Source organism: Typha latifolia, chromosome 7, assembly GCF_019914945.1.
Source record: "Typha latifolia isolate L0001 chromosome 7, TyphaL0001v2, whole genome shotgun sequence".
Taxonomy (NCBI): Eukaryota; Viridiplantae; Streptophyta; class Magnoliopsida; order Poales; family Typhaceae; genus Typha; species Typha latifolia.
The window spans coordinates 798207-817222 of NC_133092.1; the positions used below are offsets into that span (position 1 = coordinate 798207).

The 19016-nt window shown below is 38.9% G+C and overlaps 6 protein-coding genes across 7 annotated transcripts; 4 read left to right on the top strand and 2 right to left on the bottom strand.

Annotated features, from left to right (window-relative positions):
* The first annotated feature begins 354 nt into the window (after positions 1–354).
* Positions 355–1609, top strand: LOC140791752 (PRA1 family protein F3-like). The gene has a single exon (XM_073142400.1). The coding sequence runs from the start codon at positions 716–718 to the stop codon at positions 1304–1306; it is 591 nt and encodes a 196-aa protein (XP_072998501.1). The 5' UTR covers positions 355–715; the 3' UTR covers positions 1307–1609.
* A 1266-nt stretch (positions 1610–2875) lies between these two features.
* On the top strand, positions 2876–6345 carry LOC140793030 (thioredoxin-like 2, chloroplastic). Of its 2 annotated transcripts, none has more exons than XM_073144360.1 (4): positions 2876–3331; positions 3982–4164; positions 5576–5740; positions 5984–6345. In XM_073144360.1, exons 1-4 carry the CDS (start codon positions 3158–3160, stop codon positions 6119–6121), a joined length of 660 nt encoding a protein of 219 aa, XP_073000461.1. In that variant the 5' UTR covers positions 2876–3157; the 3' UTR covers positions 6122–6345. The 2 variants fall into 2 exon arrangements, with proteins under 2 accessions (XP_073000461.1, XP_073000462.1); XM_073144361.1 differs by having other exon boundaries at positions 3095–3331; positions 3992–4164.
* Positions 6346–6845: 500 nt separating this feature from the next.
* Positions 6846–8171, bottom strand: LOC140792108 (putative transcription factor bHLH041). The gene is made up of 3 exons (XM_073142945.1): positions 7566–8171; positions 7066–7437; positions 6846–6962 (listed from the first exon to the last, which is right to left on the bottom strand). The coding sequence occupies exons 1-3, from the start codon at positions 8028–8030 to the stop codon at positions 6846–6848; spliced, it is 954 nt and encodes a 317-aa protein (XP_072999046.1). The 5' UTR covers positions 8031–8171.
* Positions 8172–10177: 2006 nt separating this feature from the next.
* On the top strand, positions 10178–11979 carry LOC140792008 (uncharacterized). Its single transcript, XM_073142773.1, has 2 exons — positions 10178–10253; positions 11561–11979. The coding sequence occupies exon 2, from the start codon at positions 11568–11570 to the stop codon at positions 11766–11768; it is 201 nt and encodes a 66-aa protein (XP_072998874.1). The 5' UTR covers positions 10178–10253; positions 11561–11567; the 3' UTR covers positions 11769–11979.
* A 229-nt stretch (positions 11980–12208) lies between these two features.
* LOC140792007 (LOB domain-containing protein 24-like) lies at positions 12209–13281 on the bottom strand. Its single transcript, XM_073142772.1, has 2 exons — positions 12653–13281; positions 12209–12564 (listed from the first exon to the last, which is right to left on the bottom strand). The coding sequence occupies exons 1-2, from the start codon at positions 13097–13099 to the stop codon at positions 12472–12474; spliced, it is 540 nt and encodes a 179-aa protein (XP_072998873.1). The 5' UTR covers positions 13100–13281; the 3' UTR covers positions 12209–12471.
* Positions 13282–13851: 570 nt separating this feature from the next.
* On the top strand, positions 13852–18795 carry LOC140792006 (transmembrane 9 superfamily member 7-like). The gene is made up of 7 exons (XM_073142771.1): positions 13852–14048; positions 15371–15535; positions 15696–15805; positions 16024–16117; positions 16207–16319; positions 17115–17262; positions 17333–18795. Exons 1-7 carry the CDS (start codon positions 13938–13940, stop codon positions 18488–18490), a joined length of 1899 nt encoding a protein of 632 aa, XP_072998872.1. The 5' UTR covers positions 13852–13937; the 3' UTR covers positions 18491–18795.
* The last annotated feature ends 221 nt before the right edge of the window (positions 18796–19016 follow it).

Sequence of the window (19016 nt, forward strand, 5' to 3'; positions counted from 1 at the left end):
TAATCATAACTCAACTTGATCGACCAGCTCTAACCACCTATTCATAACATATTTCAAGCCATTTTCAAATGTTTTAATGAGCTGCAAAAACGTACATGCTTGATCAATTTTTTCCACAAACTTTTTAGCAATTAAATATATTTGATCCGTTGGTAGAACAATTGATCTACTTAATCAACATAATTATTTGAAAACTATTATGTGTCTAAATATCCTCTGTCACTATCTAAGCTCAAATTAGACTCAATTGAAACTCGACCAAATTGAGATAAAGATTGTCAGTTGGAAGGTAGATTTAAGATCATCTTGTTGTAACGGGCGGTTGACTCGAAGCAAAATAAGCTCAAAATTAGAATAAACTTTTGATCATAGATGGGGGGGTTGGTTACACTTACACACCCCAGTGGTTAATGGTTATAACTTACAAGGGAGGACGGGGGACAATCCTGGGGATAATATAAATTTGGTTTCCCTTTGCATTACGTCGCACGGACATATCTCTATCTGGACCTCGTGCCGGCCCCTTCTCTACTATATATAAATATATCTTATCCCTAACAATAATGTACCAATAACTTCCCCACCTAATCCTCCAAATGATTTAATCCCTAACCCCCTCTTCTTCCCCTTCCAGAGAGAGAGAGACCTAAAAAGTCCTACCTTTTCTCGAACCAATCGGATCTCCTTCTTGAATCCCTCTCAGATCTTGCTTGCCATGACGACCTATGGCACGATTCCGACCTCCTCTTCTCCGGCGCCGTCGTCCTCCCTCGACTTCATCTCTCGCGCGAAGGAGCGAGGCCGCTCTGCCCTCGCCACTCGGCGCCCGTGGCGGGAGCTCGTCGATCGCCATGCTTTTGGGCTCCCGCTGAGCCTCGGCGAGGCCTACCTCCGGATCCGGACGAACATGGACTACTTCGCCATGAACTACGCCATCGTCGTCCTCCTCGTCGTTTTCGTCAGCCTCATCTGGCACCCCATCTCCCTCATCGTCTTCATCGCCGCCATGGTCGCCTGGCTCTTCCTCTACTTCCTCCGTGACGAGCCTCTCGTCGTCTTCGGGCGCGTGATCGGTGATCGCATCGTGCTCATCGTCCTCTCGGTGGTAACCCTCGTGTTGCTCTTGCTCACGAATGCCACGGTCAACATCTTGGTATCGCTTCTGGTCGGATTGGTGCTCGTGGCGGTGCACGCGGCGATGAGAAAGACGGAGGACTTGTATATGGATGAGGAGACCGCAGGGCCGGGGAGGTGGTATGTGCCTGTTGGGGAAGTGCGCGCGGGTTCTCCGTTGTCGAAATCGTAATAAGGTTCTGTCTAGTTGACGTTTATTTCTATGGATTTGAATTGAACACCAGATGTTTGTGGTTATGTCTCTATGGTTTCTGTTCGTGTGATTGTTATGGGCAAAGTTCTTGTTCCCTTTCCTTTCTCTTCGAGGACTCAAACAGATTAGCAGCACGAAATTCGTCTGTTTTTTTTTTCTATCCTTTCCTTTTGTGCATGATGAAATCTTCAAATTGTTAGATTGCTCTTCTTTTATTCTCCAATTATGGAGAGAGAGGATGAAGTCATTGGTAAAGGATGAAGCAAGCCTTCAATTGATTCATTGAACGAACTGTGAAGTTTTTTTCTTCTTGTTTTTTTTTATTATTCAATAGTAGGCCAACCTTCTTTACATATAAATACCCTTAGCTTTATCAAATTTTAATTAATATACTTAGTCTTTTACTCTAGACTTTAAATAGAGTGCGGTGCTGCTTCGAGAGGTGAGTTGCTTTTTTAAATTAACCACACCATTGTGTTGAATTAAGTCACTAAATTATAAATAATTTTTTCTCCTAATAGTTATTTAAAGTTTTCTTTAATGTTTAAGACACCGAATGTCAGATATAAGTTGAATAAAGAGCTAAATATCCGTCGATACAAAAGTACTAAGTTTTATTAAGTTTTAGCGAATATATTAAGTCGTATAATTTTAAGTCGTATACGTCGTCAAATAAAATACTATTGAGATATTGCTTTAAGCTATCACGTCGAATTGCTTTCCTAAACCAATCGTACCGCTAAACTATTAATAGAGCTAAGCCACTGCTGATTACTAAATTATTTTTTCAACAATAATTATTTAGAGTTGATATTAATTTAATAATCTTCTTGGTCATAGAGAAGAAATCTACTAATTCTACCATAGTTTATTTTTTATTAAAAAATAATTATTTGAGGTCGAGAGTTGAGGAGGCTCATATTGATGAGAGGCATGAAGGGCTTAAAACAGTCTCGAATGGGTCGGCAGGAAATTCTTGCAGTTAGACTCCTCAACTGGACTCCGATCGTCTTCTATGTACTCCTCTGGTAAGTCCTTTATTGTGTTATAACTCTCAGGAGCTTAATTAACAGGGATGACAGCTTGTGATTGGTAAAGAAACCTGTCAAAAAAAAATTAATTTTGAAACTAGCTGATTTGGCAGCAGATCAAAGTCTGGCAAGGATCTCGAGTGTTGGAATTTCCTGCAAACATGGGTGCAGGCAATTAGCTCATTTTGTCGTTTGGAATGGAGCGGTCGACAATGGACCACGTGTTATTTGACTGGAAGCGGACACATGGCTGGCTGAGCTCTTTGTCTACTCACGTATTTATTGAAAAAAATAATATGAAAAAGGCTTTGATAATTTATAATTACGTATTTATTTGAAAACAGAGGGCATTTTAGTCCAGTTGCATCAAAAGTCGAGCTGAGCCCAGATACGCTCGAGTTGGTCCCGAATAAAGCCTATCATGGCCTGGCCCATCTCTACTCAGCCCGCAAACGAAGCCCAAACGTTTGATTAACTTCCCAAATAACGGCGTTGTGGTCGAGGTCGGTGGGCCTTTAACGCCGTTAAGTTATTCCACTCTCTCTCTCTCTCTCTCTCTCTCTCTCTCTCTCTCTCTCTTTCTCTTTCTCCTCTTCCGATAGCGATACGCTTTCGCGCAACGCCTCTCCTTCCCCATCCCCACCTTATTCCCACAAGCTTGGGAGATTAGATTTCCACCACCGCTTCCCTCGAGAAAGGAAAGGAAACGCTCCCCGTGTACTTATTGGATGATTCGAGCGGAGGAGGAGGCGAATAAAGGAAGAAGACGTGGTGGTGGTCGCGTTCTCCGCGGTTAGTAATGGCCGATGCCCTCCTCTGCTGCGGCCCTCTCGCCCCTTCGTATCGCGATTCCCCGCTCTCATCCCAGCTTTATCCGACTTCTCCTCGGATAAGGCTATCTCGCAGGCCGAGAGTGGAAGCCACAGCGGCCGCTCTATCGCGTCACCGGCCCAAGCGATTTGCTCGTCTCAAGGTATGCTTATAATCTTGCCAGCTACACGATCCTCGGATGAGAAATTTAGGATTTTTAGGGGGTTTGTTGGGTTCTTTGCTGGATTTTGCTAAATTTTCAGTGGGATTTGAGAATTGCGATCAGTTCAGCAACGGAAGGTGAAAGAGGTTGAGGATTTAATAATACTTTGATATCTTGCACTTTATTTTTTTTCTTGTTCTTCTTCGTCCTCTTTTTCCCGCTCCCGTGCGCCGGCCGAAGCGATTGGCTCATCTCAAGCTATGATTCGCTCTTTTTTAATTCTACACCACCTGATGAGAAAAAGGAAAGCATTTTAGGTATTTTGGGGGCGTTTCTTTTCTGATTTATGCGAAATTTCTAGTGGGGGTGCCGCTGATGGTTTGCTGTCTTGAGATTGGTGAACTAATTAGCCATGGAAGGGAGGATTTATTTGAAGATTATGGAATTAGAAAGAAGATATCATTCTTCATATTATTGGAAGCTTATTCCTGAGAACTTTATGATTCGGCATTTGCGTTTGTTGTCTGGATCGCAAGCTCTTTGTTAGTGAGACTGATTACTTCTTGAGAAGAATTTAGTGCTTTAATTTCCTGCACTACTATTTTGAATTCTCTTCATGACCTTTTTCTCTTCACTGATATGTGGTTTAGGTGCATGCAGTTGTTGCAGAGAATGATGGACCAAAGTGGTGGGAAAAGAATGCAGGACCAAATATGGTCGACATCCATTCTACGCAAGAGTTCTTGGATGCGTTGATGCAAGCTGGGGAGAGGCTTGTCATTGTTGAGTTCTATGGCACTTGGTGTGGTTCTTGTCGAGCTCTGTTTCCAAAGGTGGTTTCTCGCCATCTGTCTCCTATATAACAAGCAGCTCTCTTCTTGTCTGCATTATTTTCATTCTTCAACAAACTGAGCGAGTGAATCATTTTCCAGAGATTCACTCAACTAAGCAGGTTGAATAATTTCTGGTTCTTGTTTATCACTACTTATCACACCTAACTCATGGAGACAATATTCACAAAATTTAGAAGACTTATAGACCAGTTTTTTTCCCCCTTTTTTTCTGAGTGTTTTGTGCTCTTCCGTCGATAAGAAATAATCTTATCAGATGCTGGTTATTCATTTTTTTCAAGTTACATTATAGACAGCATAAGAATTCTTACAGCAATGTAAGTCCTTGGAAGCTACTTAGGTGCACATATCCATTGTGTTATTTAAATCATATGTGGCTTGTCTTAAAAGCAGGTTTTTCATTGGCATTATAATATATATGGCATACAATCATTTTCTTTTGATAACAGCAAGTTTTCTAGCACAGATGCTATGCACACAAATGTCCTGTTGCTGTATTAATGTAAGCATCCTTTATGTGGGAAACATCTTGGCTTGTCTTTATGTCTTATCTATATACGCATATTGAATTTAAAAGACATGCTTCGAATTTTAGTAGTCATAGATTTCAATCAAAGAACCTTCTGGAGTACATGCAGAGAAGTTTTACCGGAGTCTATGAATCATTTGATCAAATTATTCATCCACTATTCTCGTGCGTTTATTTTAAAGATATAGCTGTTACAGTAATTCCCCCGTTATGTTGTTGGTAGTTTACTCACATGTTTGAAGTTCATTATGCTTTGGTAAAGATTTCAGCACATAATAGGTGTGTGGTGTCACAGAAATGTCAAACTCCTGAGACATTGGATCTAAACTCTCTGGTGAGTAGTGATGTGACTATAAAGAGATGGAGTGTGAGAGAGAAAAGAAGAATAGATAAATCTTGTTCGCATCTTGGGAAACTTTCTTTATCTGTGGATGTGCCTTTGACATATCCATATAAATTAGGTTAAGTTTTTGATTTACACATTTTGAGTAGGATGTCCTATCTTTACAGAATTTTGATTATAAACTGGTACTTTTTTAGTCAACATTTATAGTATACAAACCTCTGTTCTTAGTCCTATTTATCAGATTTACACCATGCAATTATAGAATTTTGAATAAGAATTCACAATTTTGCATAGTCAAATTTTGCATTGTTACACCATGAACTGTTAAACTGTAACTTCCATGTTAATTATGCATGTATTTTTTGTGCAATGTCCTACTCGTCCTTTCTCCTGGGTGTTTATTCCTTCTATGTCTTTCTCTATGAAACATTGTAAATAAATATACAACCTCGGTTTTTAATTTGGGAATTTCCTATCCATTTGGCTTGTTTAAGAATGCTTTTTCTATTATCTTTCAGCTCTGTAGGACAGCTCAGGAACACCCTGATATCTTATTCCTGAAAATAAATTTTGACGAAAACAAGCCTATGTGCAAAAGATTGAATGTGAGAGTGCTTCCGTATTTTCATTTCTATCGTGGAGCTGATGGACAATTGGAGTGTTTCTCCTGTTCCTTGGCTAAGGTAAGCGTATTTTTAAGTACTTCTTTTTAATGTTTAATTGTTTTGGGTAGTTCAGTTCATTAAACCTGAATATGCTTTGTAGCTGACATAGATGTACTGCAGCTCGAGATTTGGTTAAATGTAGGATTAGAAACTTCCATGAGTAAATTAATCTTTCATAATTAGCCATCAATTCCCTTTATTTCTTCGGTCATCTGAATGCCAAATTGATTTTGCTCTAATCTCTGTTGTGCATCCCTGCAGTTTCAGAAAATAAAGGAGGCTATAGCAACACATAACACTGCTCGATGTAGCATCGGTCCGCCTGCAGGAATCGGCGATCTTAACCTCCTGGAAAACTCAAACTCACAGGAGAAGCCTGCAGAAGCCAGTTCCAGATAGTTATTTCCCCTTTATTTTCTAAATGTGGGCCGTTCTTTTTTCTCTTCCGTTTTCTTTGCAGATTGTTATAAGCAGTTCAAATGAACATTTTCCTTAGGTAGGAGCAAATGCCCAGGTCTCTTGTAACATCTCTCTTACACGTGGCATCACAAAAAGTTTGTATTAAAATTCTTTTATCATCACTATATGAAGTGTGTGTGTGTGTGTGTTATTTTCTATGTCCATTATTACTGTGTGAATTTCTGGAAATGAATTCTGATGAAGAGTACGTAACTCTCTAATTGTGGCTATTCATTTACAAATGGAGAGCAAGAATACATCTGAGAAGTTAAACTACTGGCATTTCTTGTTTTCTACCAGTAACTACTGCAGGAGTTAAGATGTCGATTACAGAGCAGAGTCTCTCATTCAAATCCCTCAATTAGTATATAGAATGATGTTATGTTCACAGACACTGCTCTAAATTTTTTACAAATAGAATTACATCTATACTGTTTGTAGAATGTTTGCAGAGTGTTTCTGAGTAAGACTAGTTCATTTTTTTAAATCTAGCTTAATGATTAATTCTTTAGCCAAAGCTTAACTGCTTGTGACGAGTTCTCCATTCAAACTCAAATGACCATTGCTTTTTTCTTAAGCTCTTCCCAGACTTTGAATAGAGTTGGACGCCATGCATTCTCTTTCTTGTAGCTCCAAGTACTTCCTATCAAAATTGAATTAGTAGTCAATCCCACCCCGGCGGCAACCCAGGATTGCCGGCTTCTTCTAGCGCGGCCACCGCCGCGTCCTTGACGACCTTCGCCATGGCTTCTTTAAACGACTCCTCGTCCCAGTCCCTGGTCTATGAACGATCAACGACACCAATAAGACGCATTACTTCTACGTAAAAATGATCATATACATCACATAAAGGCTAAGAAATCAATTACGTATAAGCTCAATACCTTCACTTGTAACGTTAATCTCGCTCGCGCAAACATGCTTGTTTGACCCACAATACTACTTGCATCTATTGACATCAAGCTAAAACATCCAAATTGCCTCAAGCACTCAAGAATGTGAACAAGAACACCAGCCATTTCGCATTCTACTCTTAGTATTACTCTCAAATTTATTTGCATGGATTCCGATATCGAGTCGAAAACACTGGTTATATGAACTTCTACTCTTCTGCTCGAATCGCCGACGTCTTTCACTTCGCCCGATGGATAAAGTTGCATTTCTAGCATTCGATTTTTCTCCTCCAGCTCAGATATTTGAGCTTTCAAAGCTCCCAGATACTCCTTTGCCTTTGTAAGAACTGAAGCCTTGTCCGTCTGCAGTCACATTACAAATCCATAATCGAAGTCAAGCCTCTCTCTGTGTGCGTGTGTGTGTGTGTACTAATTATTAGCTAGAAACTTTGTTATGGAATTAACTGTGTTGCAAAGGCATGAACTCATACCTTAGACCCTTGTGGAAGTAGCATTCTAAGAGCATCAAAACTCTCGTTCAGCTTCTTTCTTCTCTTGCGCTCCGCAAGCACATGGTGCAACTGGTTGCTCGCCGTCAGCTCCTGAGTTCGATCTCCGAACCGTGTCGTCATCTTATGCACCCTTCTCAACATCAAAATGGCCATCTTAAACATCTTCTGGCTATGAACGCCTCCCCTTGGCTGGAAATTTGGTGCAAGTGCTGAGTTGTAGGACTTGAAAGCCCTCAAAAGGCGGTACTTTCCGCTACTTTGGGCCTTCTCTTGTTGTCTATACTGACTTAGCAACGGAGAAGAGGGAGTCGAAGAGATGACGTCCAGCATCGCTCTCGCCATTGCTGCGTCATCGCTTTCCGGCGTCGGAAATCGGATATTCCGGGTTCGACCGTAGGCCTGCATTGTAATCTGGTGCTGGAATTGTTGGTCATTCTTTCGCATGTTGGTGTCCCAATGACTCCCTAGCTATCAAATTCATGAAGAATTGTTGATATATCTATGTGTGATCGACTTCATCACCAATATAAACATCCTCAATTCCTCATATGATCTCTTCGTTTCAACATCCCATAAATAACTATCTTCCATCTCTGAAACAATGATACAGTGTCTTTGGAAGCGCAAAACAAAAACGATATAACACCAAAAACCCATCAATCTAAATGAAAGCCATATGCTTTACCTTCGAACGGCGAGAGATTTTAAGTTGCCCAAGAATAATTGATCATATTTGTCTCGTAGGAGATGAGATTGGTGGGGGAGAGAGAGACCATAAAGTGGATAGATATATGTGCTTGCATTAGACGAAGTCAATGAGTTTAAACGGGGTTTGGAGATGTTAACTTGTTAAGACTGGTATATCATAGTGTTGTTTGCAATGAGTGGGTCTAATTAGTGCAAGTTGAGACGAATAGAGAGTTGGTGAGAGATCCAGAGTAGAAAAGTAGGACATATCAAGCATTGACCAAGAAAAGTATTCTTTCAAAGTCCTCGGTTAGGTCAAAGGAGGACACAAGCTGAAGAAAATAATAGGTTGGGATTTAGATTTGGATTCATAAAAATATTACTGCATAGCATAGTGATTTATACTGATGTACCCATCCAAACAACTCCAATTATATTTGAAAATAAAATATAAAAGAATCATAGAATTTAAACGGGTAAGTATGGATTATGGAAGCCCAATCCTTCTTTGTCTACCTAAAGTATGGAAACTGCAAGGCTAAGAACCAATATGCGTATATATTAATCCTTAATCCTACTAATCCATGCCAATTTACGTGACTGGAGAAATATTCTCAATTCCCACACAACGTTAGGATCAAGTAGTTCAATAAATATAACTGTACCTGACACACTTCTTAAAAGAAGAAGAAAGAAAAAACTATAGAATATTCAATACCATCAATCCGTTCTAATAAATTAGTCCATGGTTTTGGAATTAAGACCCTGTTTAGATACTCAGAATAACATCATCCTTTTAAGTGGCTTCGCAATATTCTGGACTCATAGTGGATGTATAACATCAATATGAACATAGGAATAAAGATGTTAAACTAATTTTAGAACATTTATCTAATATGGTAATCTTAAGTACGTGCATGAATTAGTCAATAAGTTGAACAAGGCGTGCATTCATACGAAACAAGTCTTTTATTTTTTATAAATTATGATAAATTGTTTTTGACTTGATATAAACTAAATTGATGAGTTAGAATATAATATTGATAAATAATATATATTTTTTAAAATAAAATTGTTATAATATTTAGTTGTTATTCTCAAATAATAAATTATATTTCATAATAAGAAAAATTATTCAAGTGAATACGCGAGAGATTTTTACTTTTTCTTTGGTGTGTGTGTGGATATTTGACAGTCATATACGAGAATAATAAATGTTAATGGGAAAACAGTAGATAACCATGGGTTATTCTTTTAGCAAGGTTAAGGTTTCACACAATTTTTAATCGATGACCAGAAGTCTACTCAAGTAGGACCTACCCATTGTCTGCTAATTATCTAACTTTTTACTTGATATTTTGCTTCATAATCTGTGCAACTAATTATTGTTTAGTTTTTATTAGGATTCTCTCTAATTAATTTATCGCCGACAAAGTTCGACTACGAGATTGACTTTCGGTATCTTTAGACCCTATTTGCTTTGAGTTTAGAGACCGAAGTGAATTCAGTAATTAATCATCTTTTTAATATCGAATCAAATTTACTCTTTAAAAAATTAAGACTAACTAATTGACTTCGGAGTTTAGTTACAAACCAAAACTTAAATTTTTTTTTACATAAATACCTTTTAAATTGACTAACAATTACAAAATAATCTAAAAGATATCTATTACCAATGTAAAATTTATAAGAGTATGCACGCAAATAAAAATATTTCAAGGGATAAACATGTAAAAAACCTTAGAATTAGTCCATATACACGCAAATAATGAACCTCTTAGGGCTAAACATGCAAAAAAAAAAAAACCTCTTAAATTAACTTATAATTGGGTCTTTAGAGGGGTAATTTGTAAAATTGGGCCATGAATGATATGGGCCTAAGGCCCAATGCTGAGTCCATACCCTTTGCGAGGAGGCACGAACTCAAACACTAGATCGATACCGAGCTCCCCTTTCCATCGCTTCAATCTCCGACCGAAGGCAAGAGCTCCCATCTCGCCGTCTTTAATTCATCTCTATAGTTTGTTATGCATGATCTCGTAATCTTTTCTTGGTTCATATAAATCAAAGCTTGCTAAGATTTCTTTTCCTCCCATCTGGAGGTTAAATTGGTTTATACGATGGTTGATTTGTAGCTGCTCGCAATCTTGATCTGAAACCCTAATTTTTTTTTTCTTTTACTTGGAAGATTTGTGAATATTGATGTTTCATGGATGTTGTAGCCCCGATTAGAGTAGATAGCTTTCAGTTTGTTTTGAACTGTTAAAATCACTCGGTCCTCAGGATGAACTAGACTAATGTGAAAGATTAATCGGAAAAAAATCTGGAAGAATTTGTGATAGAAGTGTGTTTCTATATGGCGATTTGTTATCGCCCTTATTTTATTCCTGTTTTTCCTGCGAGAAGGCAAGTTATATAGAAAATGAGATAGAAATTATTGTTGTTCTTCGCCATTCTATGGTCGAAGACATTTTTTTTTTCCATTGTTCACATATATAGAGCTAGTTGTTATTTTACATATGACATTAAGTGTTATTGGATGATCTGTTCATTGTAGTGTTTTAGATCTCCATTACCTGAAAAGGCAGTAGGCACTTCTAAACAAATCTGTGATTTTGTATCCTTTTCGGTCATTCTAAGGGTTAGCATATCCTTGCATGGCCTTAGGCCTTTAATGTGTCTATCGTAGAATGCTTCGAGTTCCATCATCCATGATTGAGCCAATGAGCCTACACAATATTTGTTTGTCATACTGATACGTGAATAGAAGACTTCCAATCATCTAGATTCTACAATGATGCAGTTTGATCAAAGTGATTTCTAGGTAAAAGTGTGTGTGTGTGTGTGGGGGGGGCATTAGGAGAAGATGTCTTCAAGTATTACAGACTATCCTTTCGGCGGCTTCTATGCTCATCTGTGGATTTAATAGCTTAGTCAAATGGACTGAACTGAATGCTGCATAGGAAGAATTTTTAGGTGGAGTGAAAAATTGAAGTTCCGGATAGATCTTCTATTTAGTTGTGTAAGAAGTGACTAAAAGTAATACCATCAAAGAGTCACCAGTCACCATTCAATATTTTTAAAGCATCAATATAGGGCTCTGAATGATGCTGGTTTATTGCACTACAAATAACTCTTCTGGGGAGTACTGCTGGTAATAGAATAAGTCTATTACTTGTTATTGCTTAGTGATAAAAAGAATAACGGAAGATTACAAATGTCCCATTCCAATAACCACAAGAAATGTAACAAAAAATAACTTCCTTCAGCTATCTTTTGTGGTACAGGGAAGTTATGGACCTGAAACCAACAGTGGCTCTCCGGGCTATCCTTGTAGGTGGCATTGCAGCATTCGCTAAGGTGGCTGGGGCATTGAAGGCTGCAGGAGGGGTGAAAGTGGGCGCAGCGGCAGCTGCTATGACAGCCGCTGCAACTGCAGCCATCTCAGGAAACAAAGGGACAGACAAGGATACTTCCAAGCAGGAAGTTAAGTGAGAAAATATCTATTAGCCACCTACCACATTTTATTTTTCTTGTAGTCTCCAAGAGTTATAAAGAATGGCAGGAACCGATTCCGCCCTTTGTTTCAGATTTTATGCAAATATGAAAAGAAAGTATAATTTGTAGCTACATGCAGAGAAGGAAGGGGGTCCTTATGTTTGACTCCTGTTCTCGTGAGAATGGAATTTGATCTTTACCGTAGAAAGTAGGCATGAAGAAAATTACTCTCTGTGCTTTTATTTCTGAAACAGAGGACACAGTGGCTTGCAACTCTACTGAATTACTCGCATATGAACTATTATGTTCTGTTTATTGCATAATTAATTCCTTGTTTCATAGGATTTTTTATTCAGATAACATAGATGCCATCAATCGTCAGAAAATAGAAATAAGTCTCTCTCTAATTGATGCACTGCATTCACACAAACACTGAATTACTTTTTCAAACAGTTGCTGGAGCATACAACTAGAAAATAATCTGCATGGAGATTAATCTTCTTTCCTTTTCATTGTTTCTTTGCATCTACTTTTTGTGATCTGCTATCGATCACGCAGTCTAGCATGTTTCAACTCCGCTTCTTCCTTCCCCAAACATCATTCTGGCATCTCACTAACATTTTGCTACAAGAAATCATTATAAGCCCATAACCATAAATTATGTAAACTAATTCACTCTATGTTCTCTGGATCCATTAACTTAATTAGCTTCATCTTCTCCAGCTGAAGTTGGTGATTCTTTTACCAAAGCTTGACGGCGCGAAACCTCCTTCTTGGCTTCTGGTTCTAAGATCTTCTCTCGTACACGAGTAAAAGAAAGTTTTATAAGATAATAGAAGGTCTACAGTTTGAATGCCATCACGTCTACTTACATTATTTACCTGGAGATTTTGCGAAGAACTTCTAAGGAATTGGATTTGGCGAAGCGCTACTTCGAGCTCTCTCTGCGCGGCGTCAATCTGGGCGGAGAGGGCGCGGATGACGCCGACGCAGCCGTGGACAGGGTCGCGTCGCCGCGTCTCGGCCTCGAAGATCATGGCCTGCATGGCGTGGTCGCGGAGGTGCGGCGGCACGCCGTTGTAGATCCTCATGAGGTTGCTCACCCCGAAGAGGCGGCGTACGCTCCTGAACTCCCGGCCGCGCTCCGCCGGGAAGTAGCGCGCGAGCACGCATCTGCCCGGGTCGCACTTCCGCCGCTGGTGCTTGCACGCCGCGCACGCGTGCGTATTATTTTTGGACGACGACGACGACGACGACGAAGAAGAAGAAGAAGAAGAAGAAGAAGAAGAAGAAGAAGAAGAAGAAGAAGAAGAAGAAGGCAAGCTCATGTCTAGATCTCTTGTTCCATTTCTTATTCTCTCTCCATAAATGTTATATTAGTTTCACTTTAACTATGTAGGTCTCGTTATAGATATGGTCTTGTACTATCCGTTCATCCGTTCATGGAGGGATGGAGGAAGAGGGAAAAGAGGAGTGGGGGAGGATTGATTTTATTGCCGTTCTGGGTCTCTTTTGCACGTCACTCACGTAGACGCGCATATGGAATGGAATGGAATGTTGTAGATCCAGTACGGATCTCGTTACGTTGGTTTCGGTAATAAGGTTGATTTAATTGTGACGATATTAGGAAAAATAATCGAATGGTTAATATCTATATAATAAGATATGATTTTTAAGTTTTCTTAAATTTTCATTCTAAAGACTTATTTAAATTACCCCTGCACCTAATGAAAATAGACTCAAGGCCAAACATACGTGTTGTACAACACCATCATTTCTAACTTTTTTTTTATTGTTTGTTATATCACTGACAATCCAACGGTCCCTATGCTGAAGTACGTTCACTCTCGCTCAATCCAACGGTGCCGACCACGCGTGGACCAACCATCGAGATTAAACAAAACCACGTCTCCTACTTCTTATTCGCCAATCGCAGAACCCATATAGCAACCACCGCGCATATAACAAGGGTCCCGCGAGGTCTCTCACGAAGTCTAACTGGTAGTCATATTTTCTGGGTCCAGCAAAGATCACCCCCTCATAATTCTGTTTTATTTATTATGATTAATTATAGCCACCTCGTTTCGTCCTTTGCACTCTTCTCCCTTCTTCTTGACTTCATATATCAGACTCATCTCCCCCCCTCTCTCTCTCTCCAGGGTCGAGATGAGGAACTCCGGCGAGATCTCGTTGCTGCTCATCACTTGTCTCTTCCTCTTCTTGGCTCCGGCGAACTCCTTCTACCTCCCCGGTGTCGCTCCCCGCGATTTCCAGAAGGTAATATTTTTGGGGATTCGAAATATAAAGCTGTAGATCCGAGCTAGGGATCGGCCTCCATTTATTATTCTGCTCAATTCGTTCGTTTCCTCGTTCCATCTCGTCGGATCTGGGCTTTGATGGCGCGTATTTGCGATTCGCTTCTTATAGGCTTCGTTTCGCGGATCGATGCATGATGGGGGCGATTAATGGATAGATTGAATCTGTTGTTGTTGGGTTTTAATCTAATTTGTGGAATTAGACTTGCTTTTGATAGATTTGTAGCTATTGCATTCGTGTCCGAGCGATGCAAATGTTCTCGAAACCCTTAATAAGGGATTTTGCTTGATGTTTCGAGTAGTTTGGAGTTAATCCTTGTGAGTCCAAGAAATAGGTTCGACTAAGGTTGAGATCTATAGATAACGAGTGGAGATAAGGCTTTCTGTAGGAGATGTGGTAGAGTCAGGAGGTTAAGTGTTGGCATTGTGGTTATTTGGGATCAATGGTTGTGATGTACTCATTGCTGGTTAGAGCCGGACAGTTGGTTCTGTTGAGGGAAGGACCTGAAAATATACTATTTCAGCATTTCAGATGAAAAATGGTTTGCTAAAACATCAGTTCAATAGAAGTAGAGATCTAGAAGAAAATTCATTTTAATTGGAAGTGTCTAACAGTAGTAATTTCTATATATAAGTATTTGTATCTTATGTTGGCACACTGGTGTGACCAACTTCATTAAGGACATAATGCATGCACATTTTGGCGCGGGAGATTGTTGGAATAAATATTGGCCACATGCAGGTTGAAGGGTTGAACATAGATGCCAGTTGTAGCATCCATTGGTTGCTAGCAATTTATGCTCTTCTAGCCCTCATTGGTTAGTGCTAGTCTATGATGGTCACATGGCCTTCACATAGTTGGAAAACCACAAATAGGTGTACGCAGAAGAATCTCTACTTATGTAGCTTTTATGATTGGATAAACATGACATTTATAATACTATCATCTAAACTTTTCTCTTGATGTCTAAGAGGTAAATGGTGGTCTTAGATAACAATTTGAGTTGTAAAACTGATTGGGCACGATTTTGTTTTGCTTCTGCATTTCACTTTGAATTCGTATAACCTTTCATATCTAATTTATTGCTTAAAACTTTATCATGTTTCTCATACTTACAGCAAGTTTCTTATTTTCATTATGCACTGTTCCATTTGTTGAACTTGGTAATCTTCCTACATCTGTCTCCAAATCACTTTTACCTCTTCACTTTGCGACTCTCAAGGTGATTTATTTGTATAATTGCTATTTTTCTTGGTCAATGATCATTCTTCTTTTTGGCACAGGGTGATGAACTCCAGGTGAAAGTGAACAAACTTTCATCTACAAAGACACAACTTCCATATGATTACTATTTCTTGGATTATTGCAAGCCTCCCAAGATTATGAATAACGCTGAGAATTTGGGAGAGGTCCTTCGTGGTGACCGCATTGAAAATTCTATATATGCAGTTAGTATTCACCATCCTCATTGTTTTATCTAATATCTTCGGATGATACTCCTATTTAACCCTTGATCATAGTAAGAGAAAATACGGCTTTAAGGATTGTATCCTTGTTTGTTGATTAGCCATGTTTTGTTACTTTTGACGTGTATGATTTATAATGCAGTTCAAAATGAGAGGCGATGAGACGTGTAAAATAGCTTGTCGTACAAAGCTTACCCAAGAAGCTGCAAAGAATTTCAAGGAAAAGATTGATGATGAATACCGAGTGAACATGTAAGCTGTTATATTGTGGCTCCTTTTTTCCCCTTCAAGTCTAAAGTGCCTACATCACTTAAAAGTGGACTCTTGTGCTCTTCTGGTCTATTTTATGTTGTATTCAAAAGATTCATATAACTTTTTTCATATAATAATTTAGGTGTTGCTTTATGGGTCAACCTATTATTAAGACTTAATATACATTAACACTGTTCTCTTGCTGTTGTATCTTTTAGGATCTTGGACAACCTTCCTGTTGCAGTTCCTAGACAAAGAAGCGATGGAAGCCAAGCACCAAGCTATGAACATGGTTTCAGAGTTGGTTATAAAGTAAGCTAGCTTTCTGGTTTTCGCAGCAATTAAATTTTCTATAATGGATTAATTTCTTCAGTTACACTTTTATTTTTTCTTTTCACCAGAGCAAGGATAACAAATTTTTCATAAACAACCACCTGAGTTTTAAAGTCATGTACCATAAAGACCTAGAGACTGATGATGCTCGTATTGTTGGTTTTGAGGTGATTCCAAGCAGGTGTGGATGCTTTTTTTCTTAACAGTGCAGCTTTAAATATTCTTTTCTTTTTCTTCATGGTAGATGTTATGCTGCCATTTATTTCTCTATTTTAGCTATAATTCTTTGTACAGAAGCAAATCCAGGAGTGTCAAAATTATTCAGTTGCTGATCTTTATTTCAATCTTTAGAAAAGGCTAACTAGTTTAGAGTTATAATAGTAATAATTCCAGTAGATTGTTAAGCCGTGTTATTGGATGTACTAAATTTAAGGTGAAGGTGAATATTTATCTCTTTTGCTTCTCAATTGCAGATGTTGCCTTTTGTATTGCTGTGATTTCAAATTTGTCATTTGTGTTGCATAATATAATGATGGTGTTGTTATTCCCTACTTGATTTTGTTTCATCCGTTTTGGTTTTCACAGAGAACGCAAAAAAGAGAAATAGTATTGACTCTTGACATGAACAAATCAGGAATTTGTGCTTCTTCACTAACAAGGTTTTTGAGCATGTTAGACAAGTATCAAGGGCCAGCCACAAGAAATATTGACTGAGATGAACAAGAACATTACTGGTTCTGGATAATATCTAACTAACAAAGAATGATGTTAAATCAACAGTCACTTAATCTGCTATTGTATGCTGATGCAGCTTAAAATTCTTGCATACCATTCATTAGTTTATGGATATCAATAGTGAATATGTTAGGCCATTTGATATTGATTACACTCGATCTGTTTACTAGTGTCTATTACAAATATACTTAGTGAATTGGCTCATTTGTTTCTTCTATTAATATGTGTTCTTTGCAATCAGTGTAAAGCATGAATTCAGTGAGTGGGACGATAAAAACCCTAAAGTAGTAACATGCAACCCAAGCACTAAGATAACTCCAAGCAGCCATACTTCCCAGGAAGTAGCTCCAGATGCATTTGTTGTATTCTCCTATGATGTTACCTTCCAGGTATATGCTCATTTCTTAATCTTACATTTATTTTACACTTTGATTCTTAAATTCAATTTCCCTGTTGCAGCCCAGTGAAATCAAATGGGCATCTCGTTGGGACACTTACCTTCTCATGAATGATGACCAAATCCACTGGTTTTCAATTATCAATTCTTTAATGATTGTTCTGTTCCTCTCTGGTATGGTAGCTATGATCATGATGCGGACACTTTATAGGGATATAGCAAATTACAACCAGCTAGATAGCCAGGATGAAGCCCAGGAGGAAACTGGATGGAAACTAGTCCATGGTGATGTCTTTAGGCCACCTATTCACTCTGGGCTGCTTTGTGTCTATGTGGGCACTGGTGTGCAGTTCTTTGGGATGACATTGGTTACTATGATATTTGCACTACTAGGCTTCCTATCCCCCTCCAACCGTGGAGGTCTTATGACTGCTATGGTTCTTCTGTGGGTGTTTATGGGTCTATTCGCAGGATACTCCTCATCTCGTCTCTATAAGATGTTCAAAGGCACAGAGTGGAAGAAGATTACACTGAAAACTGCATTCATGTTCCCCGGTATTGTCTTTGCTATTTTCTTTGTCTTGAATGCTTTAATCTGGGGTGAGAAATCTTCTGGAGCAGTTCCTTTTGGGACCATGTTTGCTTTGGTCCTCTTATGGTTTGGCATATCAGTGCCACTGGTCTTTGTTGGAAGTTACTTAGGTTTCAAGAAGCCAGCAATTGAAGATCCAGTAAAGACAAATAAGATCCCCCGACAAATACCTGAGCAGGCCTGGTACATGCAACCAGCTTTCTCTATTCTGATTGGTGGTATTCTTCCATTTGGTGCTGTCTTTATCGAGCTTTTCTTCATTCTGACTTCCATCTGGCTCAACCAATTTTACTACATCTTCGGCTTCCTGTTCATAGTTTTTGTCATCCTACTCATAACATGTGCCGAGATCACAATCGTTCTTTGCTACTTCCAGCTCTGCAGTGAGGATTACTACTGGTGGTGGAGGGCATATTTGACTGCAGGTTCTTCTGCACTCTACCTTTTCGCCTATGCAGTCTTCTATTTCTTCACCAAGTTGGAGATAACAAAGTTTGTATCTGGTATCCTTTACTTTGGTTACATGTTGATTGGGTCTTATGCTTTCTTCGTTCTGACGGGGACCATCGGCTTCTATGCCTGCTTTTGGTTTGTCCGAAAAATATATTCTTCTGTCAAAATAGACTGATCTGATTTCACGATGGTAGAGAAGCGACTTTTATGATATGGTCTACTTCAGAATTCGGACTAGGTGGATGTCCCTGCAGTAGAGGGTTAATACAAGAGATGAATCGGGAAAAGAGCATCTCAAGCTTGCCTGTTAAATACATAGAGATTAGTAGTTTTGTGCGGAAGTAAGATAGTGTGGTAGGACTTTTAATGTGCCACTCATTATGTGTCTCTATTTGTAGTAATTCTACAACTGAATCTGTTATCTTTAATGTAATCTGGATGGATATTCATACTTTAAAGGTGGCAAGCTTTGGAAGGGAAGATATGCATGTGGAAACACAGAAGGTAGGAATTTTTATTTTTTTCGTTGCATTCTTGTATTAAAGTGAAAGGTTACTACGTGTACGAGACCAGGTATATTTACCGTTCTAATCAAGACTTTCATAGTGATTAGTTTGTCGTCTCTTTAATGAAGGCTAACTTGACCGGATGAAAACGTTGGGTTTACGACGGGATCTCGGTTGGCACGGTTATAAATATGA